This window comes from Mirounga leonina, unplaced genomic scaffold, assembly GCF_011800145.1.
Source record: "Mirounga leonina isolate KUSES-001 unplaced genomic scaffold, KU_Mleo_1.0 Mir_177, whole genome shotgun sequence".
Lineage (NCBI taxonomy): Eukaryota > Metazoa > Chordata > Mammalia > Carnivora > Phocidae > Mirounga > Mirounga leonina.
The window spans coordinates 8,998,342-9,018,528 of record NW_023270459.1 but is presented as its reverse complement, the minus strand read 5'-3'; the positions used below and the strand labels follow the sequence as shown (position 1 = coordinate 9,018,528).

The following is a 20,187-nucleotide window of genomic DNA, read 5'->3' as shown; positions in this document are numbered from 1 at the left end:
CCCGATGCGGGACTCGATCCCGGGACTCCAGGATCATGACCTGAGCCGAAGGCAGTCGCTTAACCAACTGAGCCACCCAGGCGCCCTGGAATCGTGGATTTTTTAAAAATTTCTGTATATTTTAATTCCCACGAGCTCTGTGTTTTTGTTTTGTTGTTATTTTTTTGAATGTCCCTTTGGTGTAGCATACTGTTCTTGTTTCATGAGTACAATACTGTTCTTTTAGGAATTAGAGTTTTTCTTTTAAAGTTTTCTTTATGCATTGCCTTTGTTTGCTCTACGGTGCTTCTTATATTTTTTCCTCCCTCCCTCCCTCCCTTCCTTCCTCTTTGACATTAATAGTGAAGACTCTTCAAATATTTGGTGATCCTTGGCTAACCATTTATACTTAAGAGGCAAGTACTGTTAAGAAGCTGTGTGCATGAATTGAGTTTGATTATTAGGCTTTTATGTAGAGAGTTCAGGTGGCAAACTGATTTTGTTTCATTAAGGAATCTACAAATATCCGCCGTTTGGGGCTTAATCAGCATCCTACAAAAGAATTTTCTAGTCTTTATCTTAGTGTTTTGGGAATCAGGCTAGATGTTTTAGGACTGTTTTTAGTAAGACTTAGTAAGACTCTTCAAACTTTGATTCACATCTTTGTTTTAGCTCATGCTTTCATTCAGAAGTATTTCCAAGAGAATTCTTTCCAGGTCTGACAGCCCAAATTGACTTGCTGCAGCTTTCCCTTGCTGCAGTTAGGGTTCAGCATTTTCTGTTGAACAAAGTCAGTTATCACTTGTCCAGTTTCCAAAACTTGGTTGACATCACTTGTCATTTATTTTCTCTTTTCCCATTAGCTTTGTCTTTTATGCCTTTGATAAAAATACTTAAGTGTTGTTTTAATGAGGTATGGGGAAAAAATAAATATGAAGTGCATGAATTCAATCTCTTGTTAAAGTAGAAGTATAAACCTTGGAACTAGTTTAAGGAGAGATCCTGTACAGAGGTTTGTGAGCATTTCCACCAGGGGGCATGTCCTATTGAAACCGTTGAAAGAATACTGAAAAATTTCAGCACACAGAAGGTTGAGAATGGAGTGGTCACAAAGGATTCAGAAGAGAGTTGTCTTTATAGACTGGATCCTATTTAGTACATATGAGTATATGGCTAGGTAAGAAGACCGCTCTCATGAATGATGTTTGTAACTTTTATTGAGGTTTTGTAAATTTTATTACATCCATAACTTTGTTCCTTTCAAATATATGTAACTCCACAAGCTATAAACTAAATATTTCTAAATATTTGGTCCTACTTAGTGAATAGTGTATATCATTTATCTTAGATGAAAATGATTCTGCTCAAGTTTTTAAGAGCTTGTAGATTTTCTTTTCTAGTTTAAAGATGGTGTTTAGAATTTGCACTATTAGTTTGCTTTCAGTCTCCCTTTTCATAGTTGGTGCAAAGAATCTCAGCTAGTTCTGGACAAATTATATCATAGATTCTGAATTAGTGAAGATTTTAAAATACTAGGTTATACTTGGTGCAGAAATAACATGCAGCCTGGTTTTGTCAGCAGAACAAGTAATGACTGTATTGAATTCTTTACTTTTGAAAGCCTATAAAATTTGATTTCTAATTTTTAGTTAAAATTATCATTGTTTGAAAACAGTCTCTTGTTCTCCTTTCCTCCAAATTATTTTCTTTCTCAAATTTTAATTGTTTTTATTTTTACCTTTTTTTGGTATATATGGAGTCACAGGTATCCCATTTTTTGAAAGTTTGTGTTAGTCACTTCACTTGTATGAGAGACTGATGTTAGTACCTTGTTTTTCCTAACTGAAAGAAATCTGAAGGGAATTTTCACTTTTATGAAGAAAGGTGAAAAGCAAAAATAACATTTAAAAGTGCTTATTTTGCAGCAAGCCTTACAGGGCCAGCATGTACTCTAAACACCTCTAAGCACCTTCCCTGGAATGATACTCAGCATCAAGCCACCATAACTTTGAACTCTGGGGGCAGGCGTGCTTTATCTTGTTAGCAAGGTGTGTCCTAAGGTATCAAGAAAAGCCTAATAGATTATTTTTTAGGTCTGTGAATACTCAAAAACTTTTCCTTATTTGTTAATGGTAATTGCTTCTTCTCTTTATACCATTTTGGCTTACAAAAGTTTTCGTAGGAATGCTATGGTTTCAGATAGTGGGGGAATCCTGTACTTTCTTCTGTACTTTTCACAGATGTGTGTTTGATCCAACTGAACTTCAGTTTTCTTTTGCCCAGAACAATTGATTATTAGAATGTATGAGATTAAAACTAGTACAGATATTGTCCATATTAAAAAGTATATTTTCTGTTCTCTAAACAGGTTGTTACTCACTATGATTTCAGTGTGGTTTGAAATCTCGCTTAATAGATTTTAACTGGGTTATGTTTAGGATGTTGATTGAGTCTATTTACATGATTTGTTTTTAGTGACCTACGTCTGTTTCATCTCTTAACAAAAAAGTTTGGAGAATAGGGTACAGAAAGCTTTAGTGAAAAATGTAAAATCATGGTTAATAATGTTAAGTCTCAGAGTTAGAGAAAGAAACATAATTAAGTTATTCTGATTTTTTAAAATATTATTCTTTTGAACTAACCTGTAGATAATGAATTTTATTTTGACTTGTTATTTATTTTGTGCAAAATCAGTATCTGCACTTATCCTGCTGTATTTTACCCTTATTCTGAGCAACCAGCTTTTTGTTGCTATTTTTTTTTAGCACTGGTCCAGCTTTCTTTTTTCTTGTCTTAAAACTTCTATATAGTTATCTAATTCTTTGTTTCTGAACATAGAACTTACATGATGTTTTCATAGTATTATACTTAATAGTATCTGTGCCCGTGTTTAATGTACATCACAGATAGAATGTACACCTGTGTATTAAATATATTTGTGATGATGATGGTGGTGGTGGTAATTGGAGTTATTTCTGGGATTCTGTTATAAAATATGTGATCTTGAGATCTGATTCCCTAACTTTGTGATAGTGGTTCATTATTAATGTATGGGTGAAAAGAGCTTTTCTCGATTTAAAGAGGGAAATATAAGTGTGTGATATATCTTTTGTTTTCCTAATTACCCTTTCTGTAAAACATTCTTTAGCTTCTTAAATGGAATAGTCACACAACTTTTTCTAACCTGTATGGCTTAGGACGAGTTTCCTTTAAAATCAACAACAGTTGATTGAAAGTTAAGTCCTATAATATATAAGGGCCTCAATGAACAATCTGTTCTCTCCACATTGACAAGCCAAGGCTTCCCGGGATACCTTCAGCTTAGTTGCACAGTATTTAGATGTGGATAGACTTTTAAAAATGTACTTAGCTTACCTACCTGCCATTTTTAATATTTTCCAGTCTTCTTGAAAAAAGTTATTGATTTGACCTCCTACCTAAAATCATGTTCTTTGGATCTAAAGCTGGTTAGACACATTATCTGACTGAGTTTACTGAAGCAAAAACATTCCATAACCTTAACCTTTTCCCTGACCCCCTGCTTTTAACAACTGCCGACACAGTTTTATGCTGTTCTGTGACCATGCTCGGATGAAACCTGTCAAACAGCTCCTTGAGTTATTAGGCTGTCTGAGTCTGACCTTTCTGCAATCAAAGATATATGACTTAAGGGCTCAGATTTGCCATGGCAACCGCTCCAATTTGCTGCCGTGAGAAAAGGTCTAATTGTTGCAGGAATTTAATGATCTACAGCGGCATCGGGGCTGCGAGGCTTTATGAACTGTTTACACCGTCATTTTCATTTGGTTAATGCAGTCTTTTCTTTGTAACCCATTCATGGCTAGAGCACAAGTGCTGGTGTTTCATTTAAACTAGGATTGCGGATCACGAAAGCTGTGTCAGAAAATGTGCCGCTGTTTGAAAAGCCCTTCACATGGGCTGATATTTCACTTTGAACACCCTGCCTTATTTTCATGCTTTTAAAAGATATTTTAACTGCTTAGACCTTTGCCAGACCTACATTCATCATTGGCAGAGAAGGGACTGTATACTTTTCTCCTCCATCCCCTCCTGAGCTGCTTACTGATTGAGTGCCTGTTGTCAAACAGTAGGAAATCACCCAGCATCCGGGGGAGGACGTATCAGATTACTCTCTATTATTCTTTATCAGTGCCTGTCCTTAAAAAATTCTATATTTGGAGATCATTCAGCTTATAATTATGATTAGAAATCCCCTGCATTTTGGATGGTGCTGTTGGCTGCATAACAGAGAGATTTCTACTTCAATCCGAGAAACATGAATTACTTGTTGCATTTGTCCAGTATTAGATAGAGAAATGTTTATGTCCATTCCCAAATTAAGTTTTTTCTTCAAATAAATTAATGGAGGGTGATATTTAGGAGAAATTGAAAGTGTATAGATTGTATTACTATGCAGTTATTAAAATTTAAAGTTGGAAAATGGATGATAATATGCCATAAAAATTTTATATTTTCAGTTGTTTAATTCAGGAATGTTTCTGTACTGAAGCAAAGTAACAGATTTCAGTCTGTTCTATCCTTTTGTTATAAAGCTGAATAAAAATTATACAAACTATTGTGAAACACTGTGTTATGTGTGATAGTCCAAATAGGTGGTGGTTCTGGAGGAATTTGGTCGTACCGTGCAACATCTGTAATCGCATTCTGCATTCTGTAATGTAGAGAAAAATGTTAGTAGACAGACACCTTAGTAACAGAGTCACATACTATGTATATCACAAAAAACCCACAGTGTGACTATACTGTTAAGTCCATTGAAAATGAAAATAAAGATAAGGTAAGAGTCTTTTCTAAAGCATTATTTAGTCATTATATTTGCAGTAAGATAGGAGTACAGTTAAAATGATACTGTAGGTCTTACATATGCCACGTTTTACATAATGGTTGTGTTGTTTATTTCAGATGTAAGAAAAACAATAGATGATTTAAAAAAAGTGATGAGAAATTTTGAATCCAGAGTTGAATTCACAGAAGATTTGCAGAAAATGAGTGATGTGAGTATTGGTTTTCAATCTTCTAGTTTTTTTAGAACAGTCTTTATGTTGAAAAAAAATCTTACAGCCCTGGAACAAATCCCTTGTTTCAGCTGCTTTCAGGCATTTTTCTAGGTTATATGATTGCACTTACAAGAATTTTAATGTATTGAAGATTCAAATTGTTAATGGGCTTTTTTTGTTTAAAAAATTAGGCTGCAGGCGATATTGTTGACATAAGAGAAGAAATTAAAAGTGACTTTGAATTTAAAGGTAAGCAGTAAGATTGTTTTATGTCTGGGTATTTAAATATTTGCCATTTGTGTTGATTTTCAGGGACTCTTATGTGAGATATTTAGGATTATATGATACTGTTTCATTTATTCTTTATTATTATGTTTTTATAACTTTGGTATAAATCATTATATGTTTTAATGTATTTTAAAATATGAACATGAAAAGAGAAATAACTTTTTGATGAAAAACTTGATTCCTGGCTGATCTATTTTAAGTGGTGAGATGACATGGCTTTCTTCAAAGTTGTGATGATCCAAATATCTCAAATTCGGAAGATGTATATTCTGTACACTGGTCTGCTCCTAATTTGATCATTGACTTTGAGTCATAATATATCTTTTGCTAGTTCTTCTTCTTTTAAAAGTTTAGCTTTAGATGTTGGTTTTGGAAGAAAGAATGAAGACAATCTAAGCATTTCTCAGCCATTCATTTTGTGTTGCCTGCAGTGGCATTCCGGACACAGGGGCTTTCCCAGGCTCACCTGATAGCCTTCTCTTGCCAAGGATGGGTTTATATGCTTGGGTTTACTTCAGTAAAGGCAGTGAGTGAGTGATTCCCCAGTCAGTTGTAACGTGTTACAGTAGTGAAATTTTTAAAAGTATTACATAAATGGTTTATAATTTGCTGCTGTAGAAAACTGTTACTTTTAACATTATTTTGATTTTTTTAAAGTCCATTTTTTTTATTTTTTTATTTTTATTTTTTTTAAAGATTTTATTTATTTATTTGAGACAGAGAGAATGAGAGACAGAGAGCATGAGAGGGAGGAGGGTCAGAGGGAGAAGCAGACTCCTTGCCGAGCAGGGAGCCCGATGCGGGACTCGATCCCGGGACTCCAGGATCATGACCTGAGCCGAAGGCAGTCGCTTAACCAACTGAGCCACCCAGGCGCCCAGTCCATTTTTTTAAAGTAATTAACTCTGAAGAGAACTTACTGGTTGAAACAGACATAATTTTAGAAGCCATATTCTAGTCATACTATCTCTACTAATACGGCATCAAAATTAATATCAAGTGGCTTTAGAAGGTGAAATAAAGGAGACATATTTTAGTTAAAGAACAGAAAGACAAGTTACAATTTTTGTTTGTGATGACCAATGAAAGATTTTTGTGTTTTACAGGGCTAAAATATGAAACTTGCTAATAGTGCTTTATCAATGATAGTTACAGAGAATAAGAGGCCATGAAACATAATTTTGGTATTTTCAGATTTAGGAGACAGTGTTCTACTTTTGAATATATGATGGAGGTCATCTGTTAACCATATCTCATAACAGCATTTTAGACTTCTTCCCCATTGCCTTCTTCAAAGCTTTAATACGCTTTATAAAAAAGTCCATTTTTTTCAAATGAAAAGCAAATGGATTTGAGTTCAGATTTTCTTTATCTCCTGCCCTCACATGAGAATTACAAATAAGATAAAGCAATTTAAAATGTAGAAATGTTCATATATAAAATTATAGTCCAACTTTCTAGGGATTAGCCTTCATAGATTCCTCCGAGGGTATTCATGCCTGGCAGTGTCTTAGAGTTGAAAGTATCATGTGACAAGGCTTTGATGTGTTACTTTAGTAACTAAATTCTCTTGAGTAAGAATGGAAGATATGTATTATTTGTGTTGAATTTTTTGTTATAAGTAGGGTACCTTGTGACCATTTCTACTTACGCATTTTTGAAGCTCTCAGGTAGCTCTTCACGGTCTTTAATGTGCATATGAATCCTCTTGGGCTCTTGTTAAAACACAAGGTTGTGATTTGGCAGATCTGGGGTGGCCCTGAGTGTCAATACTTCTGAAATGTTCTGCAAGGATACCAGTGGTGCTGGTCCTTGGACCACACTTTGAGTAGCAAGATTATGAGATAGATACATCTTGGAGTTGTCTTTGCTTACCTTTAAAACCATCCCTCTCTCTGTCTTAACATCCCCTCTCCCCTAAAGAAAGTCTCATTAAATCTACGTTTATGCCTTTTTAAAGTTGGCCATTAATAGCGATGTCTTTCCTTTTTTTTTTTTTAAATAGCAAAACACCGAATTGCGCATAAACCTCACTCCAAACCAAAAACTTCAGATATTTTTGAAGCAGATTTTGCAAATGATGTAAAATCCAAGGATTTGCTTGCTGATAAGGAACTGTGGGCTCGACTTGAAGAACTAGAGCGACAAGAAGAGTTGCTGGGTGAACTTGATAGGTACCTAATGACAAATTATCTTTCCAAGAGAATTTCTTTCTAAACACATTTCCTTGTTAATCTCTTTCCTCATTAATAATACATGTTAATTGAAGAAAATATAGAAAGGTATAATATATTAAAATATCAATAATCCTACCACTCTAAAATAAATATTTACTTCTTTAGAATATTTTCTTTTAGGGCTGTACATTCATGTACATGCCCATGCATATATGTGTGTGTACAGAAATACTTAATATTCCTGTTTTTTTAATTATAAGATTTCAGCCATATTTTATATAATGAAGTCCTAAGATATATCATATAGTCGACTTCCAATAATTACGGATGTTTTATATATTACATTTTAAATGAAATATTTTTATACTCTAGTCAGTATAATGCTGTATATTTGAATGACTTGTTAAAGAAAAACTTGCTCTGGATTTGTTACTGTAAAAGGTTTATTCTTGCTTTCCTTTGCAAACTTTTCTCTTTATTGAGCAGACAGTTTGTAATCTGGTCAGGTAGTTATATATATGAAAAACTTTTCCAAACTGCTGTTTGAAATACACATTAGCACTCACTTGGAATTGTCACAATGCTCAGTGAAATCTGTTACTAGAGAAGTTCATATATTATTTTGCTTAATGATGTACCATATGCAGTAATTAGTATCTGTGAAAAATAGGACATGAAGCACAAAGGATATATATTTTTTTCTACTGTTTCACTTATAAATTCTTAGGTCTTTTTGATTAACTGATACTCTTTTATTTTTTTAGATCAGTCTTGAATCTTGTTATTTTCTTGGTCATGATTCTCTTTCTATTTTTGCATGATGTTATTTCAGTTCTATTGCATTTTTGGTTTTGTTATTTTTGTAAGGTCTTCAAATCCTTCAGAAATGAAGCATGAAAAATGTACGTGTGTGTATAAATATAATTATATTCATGTGTGTACATGTGAATTCTTCTTTTTTTAAAATTACAATAATACATGCTTGTAAAATATTCCAAATATAGAAGTAGGAAATAAGAATGTGTTACATGTTCTGGGGCTTTAATTTCTCGTCTTTAAATAGAGAAACATATTCTCTGTGAATTTCTTACAAATCTCTTGATTGTATTATTTATATTGTGTTGTGGGTGGCCATGTCCTCTTGCAAAGATAAAAAAAAATCATCTATATTCTACTTAGTGTTTGAGTAACTACAACATACAGAATTAGCGTAGGGGTTTTTTGTTAATTTATTTCAAAACATTTTTATAGACTTAGAATTCTAGTTAAAAATATATCTTATTCAATCTTAATTTCTGCCCATTGAAATGAACTGAGAATTAGAACATGGAGAATTTTGATGTGTTTGTTAGATCTTGTTAATTTTCTTTTTCTTTACTAGTAAGCCTGATATTATGATTGCAAATGGAGAGGATACGACGTCTTCTGAAGAAGAAAAGGAAGATCAGAATATAAATGTGCATGTGATGCATCAAGTAACAGACTCTGTTACTTCGAACAGCTGTTATAAGGATGTTACACATTCAGAACTGTTCGGTGGTCAAATGAATGGCATTCATTCAATGAACGGTTCAAATTCTTACCACAGTAATGAGGAGGAGGAGGAGGAGGATGATGATGATGTTGGTGGTGATAATGAAAATGAAAATGACCATGATGCTTTAGGGGTTGGAGATCATTCTGTACCAACAATATATTTTTCTCATACTGTCGAACCTAAGAGGGTTTGTATACTTTTAACTTTATTAATTTTGCATATAATTTAAATATTCAGTATCATCTATAATACTCTTTAAAAAAGAACAGTGTCAGCAGTGATTAATATTGTTGATAGTGCCAAACAAGAAAACCATCTTTTGCCTCTTATTCTGGCCAATTTTTCTAAAAAGAAAAAGGGTGGGGAGGGAGTCTAAAGTCTAGATAGTTGGTTTTGGTCCATTGTTCTCTGAAGCCACAATAGAATTTGAATTGTTTGGGGTCTGGAAAGGGATCAGATTTGAGCAGCAACCACTGTAACTCCACCTGTCCTTCATTCAGAGTTTTCTTACGAATTCGAGAGTTAATTATATTGTGGGTGTTTTGGTGTACTTAGGATGTTAAAGTGACTGCTTTGGTTACATTTTTAATTATGCCAGGTTTTTATTTTCTGTGTGGGCACAATATGAATAGGAGCACCATGAGCAAAGTGGAAAAATTTGGGAGGAAGTAAAAAGCTCCTTTTCTGATAAAGTAAATTTAAACATCTGTGGATAATCATGACTTCATTTTGGCATTTTAGACCTGAGGGTTACTGTAGAGATCTTCTAATACAGGGTTTGTAAGCGTTTCTTTAGTATCAAAAGACTTCTTATTCCCTTCCATACTTATTGTAAAATCCCAATATTTAAAATAGATCAAAACAGGTTGGTTCTAATTGGAGGAAGGATAGACTACCTTAAACCCATTCCCTTGCTCCTCAATGCTGCTCTGAGGAGCAGCTGGGAATTTATCTTTCTAATTTATCTTTCTCAAGGAAACTTAAGGCCTAGAAGTCCATAGAGCTGGCTAGTAATAAAACAGAAAGTCCTTTGTGTCAGTGTAGTGCTCTTTGTACCACAAGGTACCTCTTCAGGGATTGCCTAGAGCAGAGTTAAGGGTCCGTGGTATCAGTCTTAAGTATCCGTGATTATTATTTAATGAAACATGTTTAAAACATACTTGATATTTCTTAGGTCCCTTAAGTTATCCCTGCTCTAATATGAAGTGAAATTATTTATTTATTTATTTTTTAATACTTCAGGCTAAAGGGAGCATCTTGTGAATTCTTTGGAAAAAATTGACCTGATAACCAGAAAAAGAAGTTTATTTTATGATTCTTATTTCAGGCTTTAAACTTTTTCTTATTTGCATGTCGATAAAACAGGAAGAAAAAGTAGTATTTTTAGGAATGTTATGAGGAAGAGCAGTCATTCATGTGGAAAGTGCAGTATAAATGCTGAGTAGGAATAGAAGAAAAACATGATAATCCTGCAGGGTTTGTTTTTTTTTTCCTTCAATTTCTAAAAACTAGAGGTATTTAAAAAATTCTAAATAGTTAAATATTATCTAATATTGCTTTTATGACCTAAATTTTATATTCTTACCAAATATTTCTTTTGGTTAATTGTGCTCTTTGTTTTGAAATGCATGATTTAAGCCAAAAATTTACGTCAAAGTAATGGGGTGATGTGAAAGCTTATAATAAATCAATCATTTAGTGTAAATGTAAGTTGCTTTCAATACAATAATAAAGTCACTGAAGACCAGAATTGGTCATTAAAGATGATATAATTTAATGTAGTAGAAGTATGTTAAGGTAAGGACTTCTTTTAATCCCAATAATGCACATCATTTCATGAGTGTCAAAAAAATTTAAACTGTCTCTCTTCTTTACTTACAGAGTTTGTTTTAGTTTTGGCTTTGATTTAATTTCTCAAAAGGGTTATTTTATGCTGTGAAATTTTTAGGTCCGAATAAATACTGGAAAAAATACCACTTTAAAATTCAGTGAAAAGAAAGAAGAAGCCAAACGTAAACGAAAGAACAGCTCTGGTGGTGGTCATTCTGCCCAAGAGCTGCCTACTATCAGGACTCCTGCTGACATTTATAGGTGAGTGGTATTCACAGGCAACAGAACAATCTGCTGTTCCCTTCCCTCTTTTTGTAACTGAACATTTATAGCAAAAGGTTGTCTGTAATACAGAAGGCTGTATCTATCACTGAAAAGTGAGGTATTCTGATAGAGTTGGTTTAGTATTTCAAAGACTCTGACAGGGTCTACTGAGCTACCATAGGTTCCCAGGTCAAAGCACTTGGAAAAGTGCATGATCTTTCCCTTTTCCCCCTCTTTGCCAGTGCTTTTAAAACATTCCCAGTTGATCCAGTCAAAAAATGTTGTATGTTAACTTTAGAAATAAAAGTTTGTGTTTCTAGTGGGCTGGAGCAGTACTTTCTTGCCATAGCTGTGAAGATGCTTGGCATGTGGTTTACCTTTTCACAAAGCAGGAGTCAAGTATTGCTGTTCCAGTTTTTTGTTGTGTTGTTTGTTGAAAAAGTTACCATTTAAAAATACCTACTGTTTTCATGACCCATATTTGTAAAATAGTTAAAATTGCTAAATTGTCTTCTAAGTAGGCCTAAATTTATGTGGAATTTTGGCAAATCAGGTGTCACCCAGAACATGGGTATAAAAAAAGTACTCTATTAGGCCAAAATAATCATGTTTTTAAGAATATAAAATACATCATTTGAAGCTAAAAATTATTTTGATTGTGAAAATTTTAGATGTAATTTTGAAAAAAGCATTTCAGATTAATTTCTAGAAAAGATTTTTTTTAAATCATTATAAATGTATCCTCTGTTATTGAGTTACCCAAAGTGGCTGTGTATGTTTTGGGGTATTGTAGAGTCTTCGTTGATGTTGTGAACGGAGAGTATGTGCCTCGCAAGTCGATCCTGAAGTCTCGCAGCAGAGAGAACAGTGTTTGCAGTGATACCAGTGAAAGCAGTGCTGCCGACTTGGACGACCGGCGGGGAGGCCTGAGGAGTGTCAGCTGCGAAGAGGCCACTTGCAGTGACACTAGTGAGAGTATTTTGGAAGAGGAACGAGAGGAAAACCATCACAAGAAACTTTTGTCCTTATCAGGAACGCCTGAGGTGTGTGTGTGTCTCTGCCTCTTTTATTTCATATAGTATCTTTCCTCAGTTTTTGTGAGATCAAAAAGGTGGTGGTAGCTCCATTTCAGAAGCGCCTATGATTCGCTTTCCCGATTTCACATAGATAATTTTTGGAGTTGAAAAGACATTTCTTTAAAAGAGGCTCTCCTCTACTTTTTAAAAAATTATAGGTGCTGTATCTCCCAGGTATGGTTTATAAATTATTAGTCTTCTACTCTTTAAATTACTTTGTCTTATATAGTTATTTATTGAAGTTAATCAACTGGTTAATGGAAGTGTTTATCTTATAGCTTCTTTATACATATATTTAATCTCAAAAATTATGAGACCTAATTCATTCTAGGCTTGTTCTTTTTCAATAATTAATAATTTGTAAAAACATGAATAGTCACTACCAACATAAATGAGGGTCTTGTAAAGTTAACATAATTCAAGAAACTTTTGCAGGGGGAAAATATTACCAATCTTAAAGTTTTATTTTTGTGAAGTAGGAATTTTAAAGTATCTCAGTTTGCATATGTGTTACATTTTTGGCTAGAAGATCATTTAGCAGCTTACTTTAAATAAATTACCACTAGACCAAACCATAGTCATTTTATAATAGTTCAAGTAGATGACTATACACTTTGGTGTGTGCCAGGGACATATTTACTCTTGGGGGTTATGGAACCGTTTTACAATTTAATGAAAGCTGTAGATCCTCCCCTCAGAAAAATGAGTGCACACAGATACATTCTTATCTACCACATTGTACACACTTTTGTGTGTGGGGGGGAGGGGTAGTGGGAGATCCCAAAATAAGAATTCCTATCTTTGAAATAGTCATATGTTACGGTTGCCATTATTCCCAGGCACGATTTCTAAATTGTTTTGTTCTGTTTTGTGGGTATTTCAGATTTATAGTTTATAAGGTTCCCACTCACACCTGTATCAAAGTGATACACTCATTTGTGTATACGTCAAATACATCTAAAAATATATATGTTTTTATATAAGCAAGCATATCTAAAACTATTGCTTGTACTAAATAGTAATGAAATGGTGATAATTGTACTAAATGTCACTGGGGATGGAAATCATTAGCATTTAGAGACCGTATATATGATCAGTATATTCTCCTCCCCTCTACCCAATACAGTGATCTCAGTTGCCCTGGAAAGTATCTCATTTAATAGTCTTCCATACTATTAGAAAAACAGGTAATGGATGTAGACTTTTGCTATTTTTAAGTTTTTGAAAATTAGGTTCTTATAAGGACTTAATGTATCATGGTATAGCTAGAGCTCAAGATTGGAACTTAGTTTTATTTCATTCTTACTAGCTTTGCATTTTGTATTGAACTGTTATCATTAGCATTCTAGATGCTGTACATTTTTTTTTTTAACATCAAAACAAATTGTTCATGCATATGGTAAGTATTTGAAAGATACCCTTTTCAGTGTCTTTAAATGCTGAAATAATGTCTTCTTTTTGCAGAAGCATTTTTTATATAAGGCTCAGTGCTCATCAGGATAAAATAGGAGTTTTGAGAAAGTAGACTTTGAGTTTCTTTTAAGAGCTTGGATTCCACCCAAGTTCTTGAAATACTGTGGGAAGGAAGGGGCATTCTTCTTTTGTTTCTTTGGTGGGGCAAGGTGGAGGGGCGTGGCTTTCTAAAGTATTCAGGTGATACATTGTCTTAACTAAATTTGTACTCTTGGTAGACAAAGGGAAGCAAAATATACATGAAAGTTTACATGTCAGATTTTACTTTGTATGTAATGAGTTTTAAAAGATGAAAGGGGCAATCAAATACCAGAAACTTTAAGAATAAAATCCGTATCAACTCCTTGGTTTTTATAGATCTTATTTATTCATTCATTCATTCCTTCATTTATATTTATTTATTTTAAAATATTTATTTGAGAGAGAGTGAGCGTGCGAGAGAGCACAGGTGTGGGGAGGGGCAGAGGGAGAGGGAGAAGCGGGCTCCCCGCTGAGCAGGGAGCCCGATGGATGCAGGGCTGGATCATGACCTGAGCTGAAGGCAGACACTTAACTGACTGAGCCACCCAGGGGCCCCTTTATATAAAAAGATATATAAAGATATATCTTTGGTTATATTTCCAGCATTTTGTACACATTACTTTTTTTTCAATTGAACACATAGTTGGCCAGATTAAGTCCAGCAGACATCCAGTTGAAATTAAAAGAATCATTTTTTTTTTGTGGAACATCTGATTTTCATTATTGAATTATGATAAATTTTGAGACAGATGCTTGTCTCCACTAGTATCAGCACTTAATTTTTCAGTTTACACTGATCTCTTAAATAAAATTGAGGCAAGATTCAATAAAATTCTCAAGTAATTGCATAAATGAACACCACCTAAGAAATGTCACTACTGCTGAAAGTAAGCTATTGGCTAGCGGGCAGCATGGCCTCCATAGGATAGCTCATTCATCAGCTCATGTTTGACACCCTAATAGCATGTTTTAGTTTAATACATTATTTTTCACAGCATGGTCTGGACATAAATGGAATGTGTGAAAGTTGAGGATATTTTATGTACCCATTTTTGTTTGATACCAGATGAAACATTCATTTTATATTTTGCTTTCTTATAAAAATCTACTTATATTTGGTGGTGTAATTAAGATATATTTTAATAGTACTTGATTTCTCTGAACAATTTGTATTTTGTGTATTTATCCAAAAATCTGAAGAATTTACTTTTAACAAAAAGAAATGTCTAATTGGCAAATACAGGATAAAGATTTTGTGGGCATCTTACTTATGTTTTGTTACCATAATCTGACTTTTGTCTTCTAGGCTTTTTCTGGAACTGTAATAGAAAAAGAATTTCTATCGCCCTCCTTAACACCACACCCAACCCTGGTTCATCCTGTGCTACCCACCATTCCAGAACGAAAAGAAGTTCTGTCAGAAGTATCAGAAGAAACTACAAAGAGGGTTTCAAAGTTCAAAGCTGCCAGATTGCAGCAGAAAAACTAGGGCCTGCCTAGGCAATGGGAGTTTACATCCTGGAACCTAGTTTTGCATTTCTTTAGAATCTATATCGCAAAATATGTTACGTGTAGTTTGAAATAGGCATCCAGAATTCATTTGGCAGCAAGATCTCTTACTGTTATCAGTGGTATTAAAAATCAAAGTAAATGTTTGAATACTTCAATATTCAGCTTGTTTTGTTAATTCTCTGAATACTGTCAATACTGTTGTCTAAGTTTTCTTATGATGCACTGGCAGTATTTAGAATTACTTTTCAAAGAATACTGTTTATGTGCATTGTTTTTGTGTTTTGAACTAAATACAGGCAGTTTTGTACCAGCTGTGAAGTTGTGCATACCATATGGACCATTTTAAGGAAACTTAAAAAATTTCAAATAGATTGAACAATTATGTTACTTGCTTTAGCATTTTAAAGGCACTTTAAAAAAATCTACTTGTAGGTTTTGCAGCTAGGTGGCTATTTAAAAAAACTCTCCCCTTTGACGGTCATTATATCATCTTTGAGGCAGGAAGCTACATTTGGGAAAGTTTCTTTGATTAGAAGAATGGTATTTTGTAAAACATTTTTTTTTTCAAGTAAAAATTTTATGAAACTTGGTCTCCAAAATGTTGTGAAGTTTATGATTCAGAATTGAATACAGAAATGTCTTTGATTCATGTATATGCTACCTGCACCACACAGTGGTTCCTTGAATTCGTATAATTCCATAGGCAATTCTTCTCCCTTGGTGTGTTCACTTTTAACTGGAATTATATTTTGGGAGAGAAGGAAAGGTTGTGTAGATGCTTAAAAAAAAAAAAATCCGAGATTTTTTATATAAGGAATTTTATGTTTTAATTTTCCAACATTTTAATTCTCTAAGGCTACTTTCCTATAGTAAATAATTGAAATAACATATTGACTGTTAGCAAAAATCCTTAAAGAGAAATTTATTCTAACACTGAAAATTACACTGCAAGTGTTAATCATTAGCTTGATGCATGTTGAAATGTAGCTTTTAAAAAGCATTCTGCATTAGTACTAAAATAAGCCATCAATGCCAGTCCACCCTCTATTCATGGCTAAATATTTAAAAGTTATTTATAGCTTCTTTAATGAATTCTTGCTTAAACAAAGTGAAATTATGTCCTAGAAAAGTAGAAGCTATTTGTAACTAGAACAGCACAATTCTAAAAGTTTTATGAATATGTATTTTAATAATACGGGGGTGAGCCTGAATCTCCACAAGTTAATGGATAAGTCAGAACAGAGGAATGATTTTGAAAGATAGCCTAAAAATGTAGAAGATTTGTTCTTCAGTAAATTTTAATCAACTGTGCATATACTTTTAGTTAAAACTGTTTTCTCTCAGCCCATTCCCCCACAAAAATCAAACCAAACCAAGAGTACCATCACATACACACAGAAGAGTCCTGACTCCCAGTTGCTATTCAAGTGAGCCCTGTTAGATATTCCCCCAGAAACAAACTTTATTGTGGGACTATTGTGATATTCTTTATGGGCATGTAATTTCAAGAGTACTGTCATTAAATAATTTTTCATAATTTGAGCCTGTTGTTTATGTAGTTTATGTCACTTCTTGCAAATAAGATGTTCCCTCATAGAATAAGATGGCGGTAGAAGCAAAGAAAAAGTGTTCGGTAACATTTTCTTATGTTCTGCTGAAAACCAAATGAAGTGGTGTGGCCCCATTTCATGGCTTCAGTCTTAAAACAAAGTTTCGATTGTAATTTTACATTATAGCTTTATTTTTCATATTAAATTCATGTTTCAATGGGATAAAATGAAGCTGGTCATAAGTGTTCTCTTTTAAACCCTTGTAAAACAGAATAGACGTTTTTTTGTATGTTGAACAAATTTTAGACTTACAGAAAAATTGCAAAAATAGTATAGTTTCCATATACGTCTTCATTCAGCTTCCCCTAATATTATAATATTTTGTATAACCCTAATGCAACGATTAAAACCGGAAAATTTATATTGGTGCAGTACTATTAACTGATCTACAGATCTTACCTGAATTTCACCAACTTTTTCACTAAGTGTTGTTTTTCTGTTCTAGGATCCTATTTTGCATTTATTGTAACTATCCTTAGTTTCCTCCAGTCTGATAGTTTGTTTTCTTTTATGACTTTGACATTTTGAAGAGTACTGGTCAGATATTTTGTAGGATGCTCCTCAATTTGAGTTTGTTTGATGTACTCAAAATGAGGTTTTGCATTTTTGGCAAGAATGCCACAGAAACGCATCATATCAAGAGGTTCATATCAGAGATGCATTCTAGTGTGTCATTTCAAGAGGTCCAAAATTTCAGTGTTAACCTTGTTAAGGTGGTGTCTGCTAGGTTTCTCCACTATAAAGTTACTATCTTTTCCTTTGTAGTTAATAAATACTTTCAAGGAGGGGGCGCCTGGGTGGCTCAGATGGTTAAGCGTCTGCCTTCGGCTCAGGTCATGATCCCAGGGTCCTGGGATCGAGTCCCACATCGGGCTCCTTGCTCAGCAGGGAGTCTGCTTCTCCCTCTCCCTCTGCTGCTCCCCCTGCTCATGCTCTCTCTCTGTATCTCTGTGTCTCAAATGAGTAAATAAAAAAAAAAAATCTTAAAAAAAAAATACTTTCAAGGAGATACTTTGAGATTATGCTTTTTTTCCTCCTCAAACTTAAGCCCACTAATTTTTGCGTTCATTGGCAGATCTTGTTGGCAACAGTTATTACTGTGGTATTTGCCTAATGGTGATTTTCTTGTTTTGGCTATTTCTACCTACCTACCTAACACTCTGCTCTGCCTTCCCTTCCCCCTTTTTCCCTCCCCTCCCCTGTCCCCCTTCCTTCCTCCTTTTTCTCCCCTAATATAATCTAATGTGATAGAGGGGCTCCTGTGAAGCTATTTCAGTGCTCCTGTCAAGAATTAATTAGCTTTATTAGCATCAAAATGTCTGGGTACTTTATTTTTTTTACATTTATCTCTTAGAATTCTTTTGTAATGAAAAGCTGTGCCATTCCCCTTCCTGCTGTTTATTAATTTATTATTTATATCAGTATAAACTTGGGTATTTATTTTATTCTGTGGGTTAAGATCCAGTTACCATTGTTTTGTTTGCTCAAATTGTTCTGTATTTGACCATTAGGAACTTCTCTGAGTTGGTTCCTGAATTCTTTCACAGATCTCCATGTTTTTGTTTGAACATTTTGACTTCACAAAATGTTACAGGCTTATCTTGTATTTTTCCTGCTCCAGTCTTCAAATCATCAGCCACTTCTCCAGGGAGCCCTTACTCCTTTTATTGGAGAAAGGTGTTTAAAAACCAACATTGCTCATATGGGTGTGTGTATTGCCATTGTGGTGCCAATTGCTAGAAGCCTTTCCTCGTAGATAGAGCTAGGAAATTATGTATACTAACCAAAGCATGTGTTTACATTTACATATTTGTCTGTTTATATATATTAAAAAACATACAAGTTTATACTGACACTTCTGATTTTAATCAAACACCACAGGATTTGTTCCAGTTTTTCCTTATTTGTGACTTCTTTCTCTAACAGTGAGAAACCTGGCTCTTATTACCTACAATGTATTTGCCTGCTTTTTTTTTATTTTTAAATCTACTAGACACATAAAAGTAGTTTCAGAGTGCTAATCCTTACCCCCAGGAGAAACACATTTATTAACTATAGTGCACTATTTATGTTCTTTTTTTTTTTTTTAGCTAAGTATGAGTCAAACTTTTCCAAAGTTGCTTAGGTTAGTGTTTTTTCTGTTCCCATTCCTTTCATTGTGATTGTGTATTTCAGTTAGGTTCACTTGTTACTATTTGTGTTCCATTTTGGGTTGTCCACATCCTTGTTGGTGTGAATGGTGTAATTTAGTGGTATGTGAAGGGTGTGTGAACATCAGTGTGCTTCTAACAGTTAAAACTCTGCAAAAAGGTAAAAATGGAGAAGTGGCACACCCCCTTCTTTCCTGGTACTCCTTTTCCTGTCCCGTCTTCTATCACTTCCCCACCTATCTGCTGTGTATAACCAATTCCTATTTTCTCATCTCATTTTTTTTGTTTGTTTCTTTAGCACAAATACATCCATGTGTATTTTCTTATTCCTTTCTTTCTGGCATGAGGATGACAGGTGTAACTTCTCCACCGCACTTTTTTTTTTTTCCCAGTTAATAGTATGCCCTGGTAATCACCATATGTCAGTTTATAGAGATCTTCCCTTTTTTGTATTCTCTTGTGTAGATGTAACATGGTTTATTTGGCACTTCCCTATGTATGGGCACTGTTTCTGGTATTTCACATTTACAAGTAATGATGCAATGAGTAACTTCAGTGTATCTATATCTTCAAGGGAGGAGTCCTGGAAGTAGGATTGATGGGCCATTGGCACAATTACTCAGTGATTTCTTTTAAACACAGGATAAGGTCTGTTTTGAATGTTACTTGTTCTCTTATTGAAGATAGTTTTAATACGTTTGCGTATTTACATTTCATTGATTCTTTGATAATATCTTTGGGACACTGTAGTGTCCTAAAGGAATTTCAGAATCATTAAGGAATATTAAGTATATATAGTGATCATGTTCATTTTCCATATTTTTTATTTCTTTTACTTTTTTGAGGAAATTGGTCTTGCATATAATTTATAATAAGTTTCTATTCATTGGAGTATTTCCAAATTTCAGAAGTACAGATATCTCATTGTATTTGATTTGTTTTTCTCTTCTGAGAAACAGCTTTTTGAGGATACTAATCTTTATCTGTGTGTTCTTTCAGTGAGTAGCATATAGGCTTTCAGTTGAATGCCTGTTAAATGAAATCTTCAACTATAGCAGATACTTATGGTTTATATGCTTAATCCGTTGGTCAGTATTGTCGAGTTTTTACATTTTACAGTGTTTTCTCAGTTTAAATTTCATTTCATAGGAACATCATTAGGATATGAAGTTTTTGTAGTTCCCTTACCTGATGAATTGTAAAGAATTAAATAATATTTTTGAGCACTTAC

The 20,187-nt window shown here is 33.8% G+C and overlaps 1 protein-coding gene across 1 annotated transcript in view; it reads left to right on the top strand.

Moving 5' to 3' along the window:
- The window catches only part of URI1 (URI1 prefoldin like chaperone), an 81,595-nt gene extending 64,671 nt beyond the window's left edge, over positions 1-16,924 (top strand). The window contains exons 5-11 of the mRNA XM_035023539.1: positions 4,924-5,015; positions 5,210-5,267; positions 7,312-7,480; positions 8,865-9,207; positions 10,969-11,111; positions 11,908-12,157; positions 14,991-16,924. Coding sequence (XP_034879430.1) covers positions 4,924-5,015; positions 5,210-5,267; positions 7,312-7,480; positions 8,865-9,207; positions 10,969-11,111; positions 11,908-12,157; positions 14,991-15,173 — 1,238 coding nt within the window. The 3' untranslated portion in view covers positions 15,174-16,924. The remainder of the gene's footprint in view (positions 1-4,923; positions 5,016-5,209; positions 5,268-7,311; positions 7,481-8,864; positions 9,208-10,968; positions 11,112-11,907; positions 12,158-14,990) is intronic.
- Positions 16,925-20,187: the final 3,263 nt, after the last annotated feature.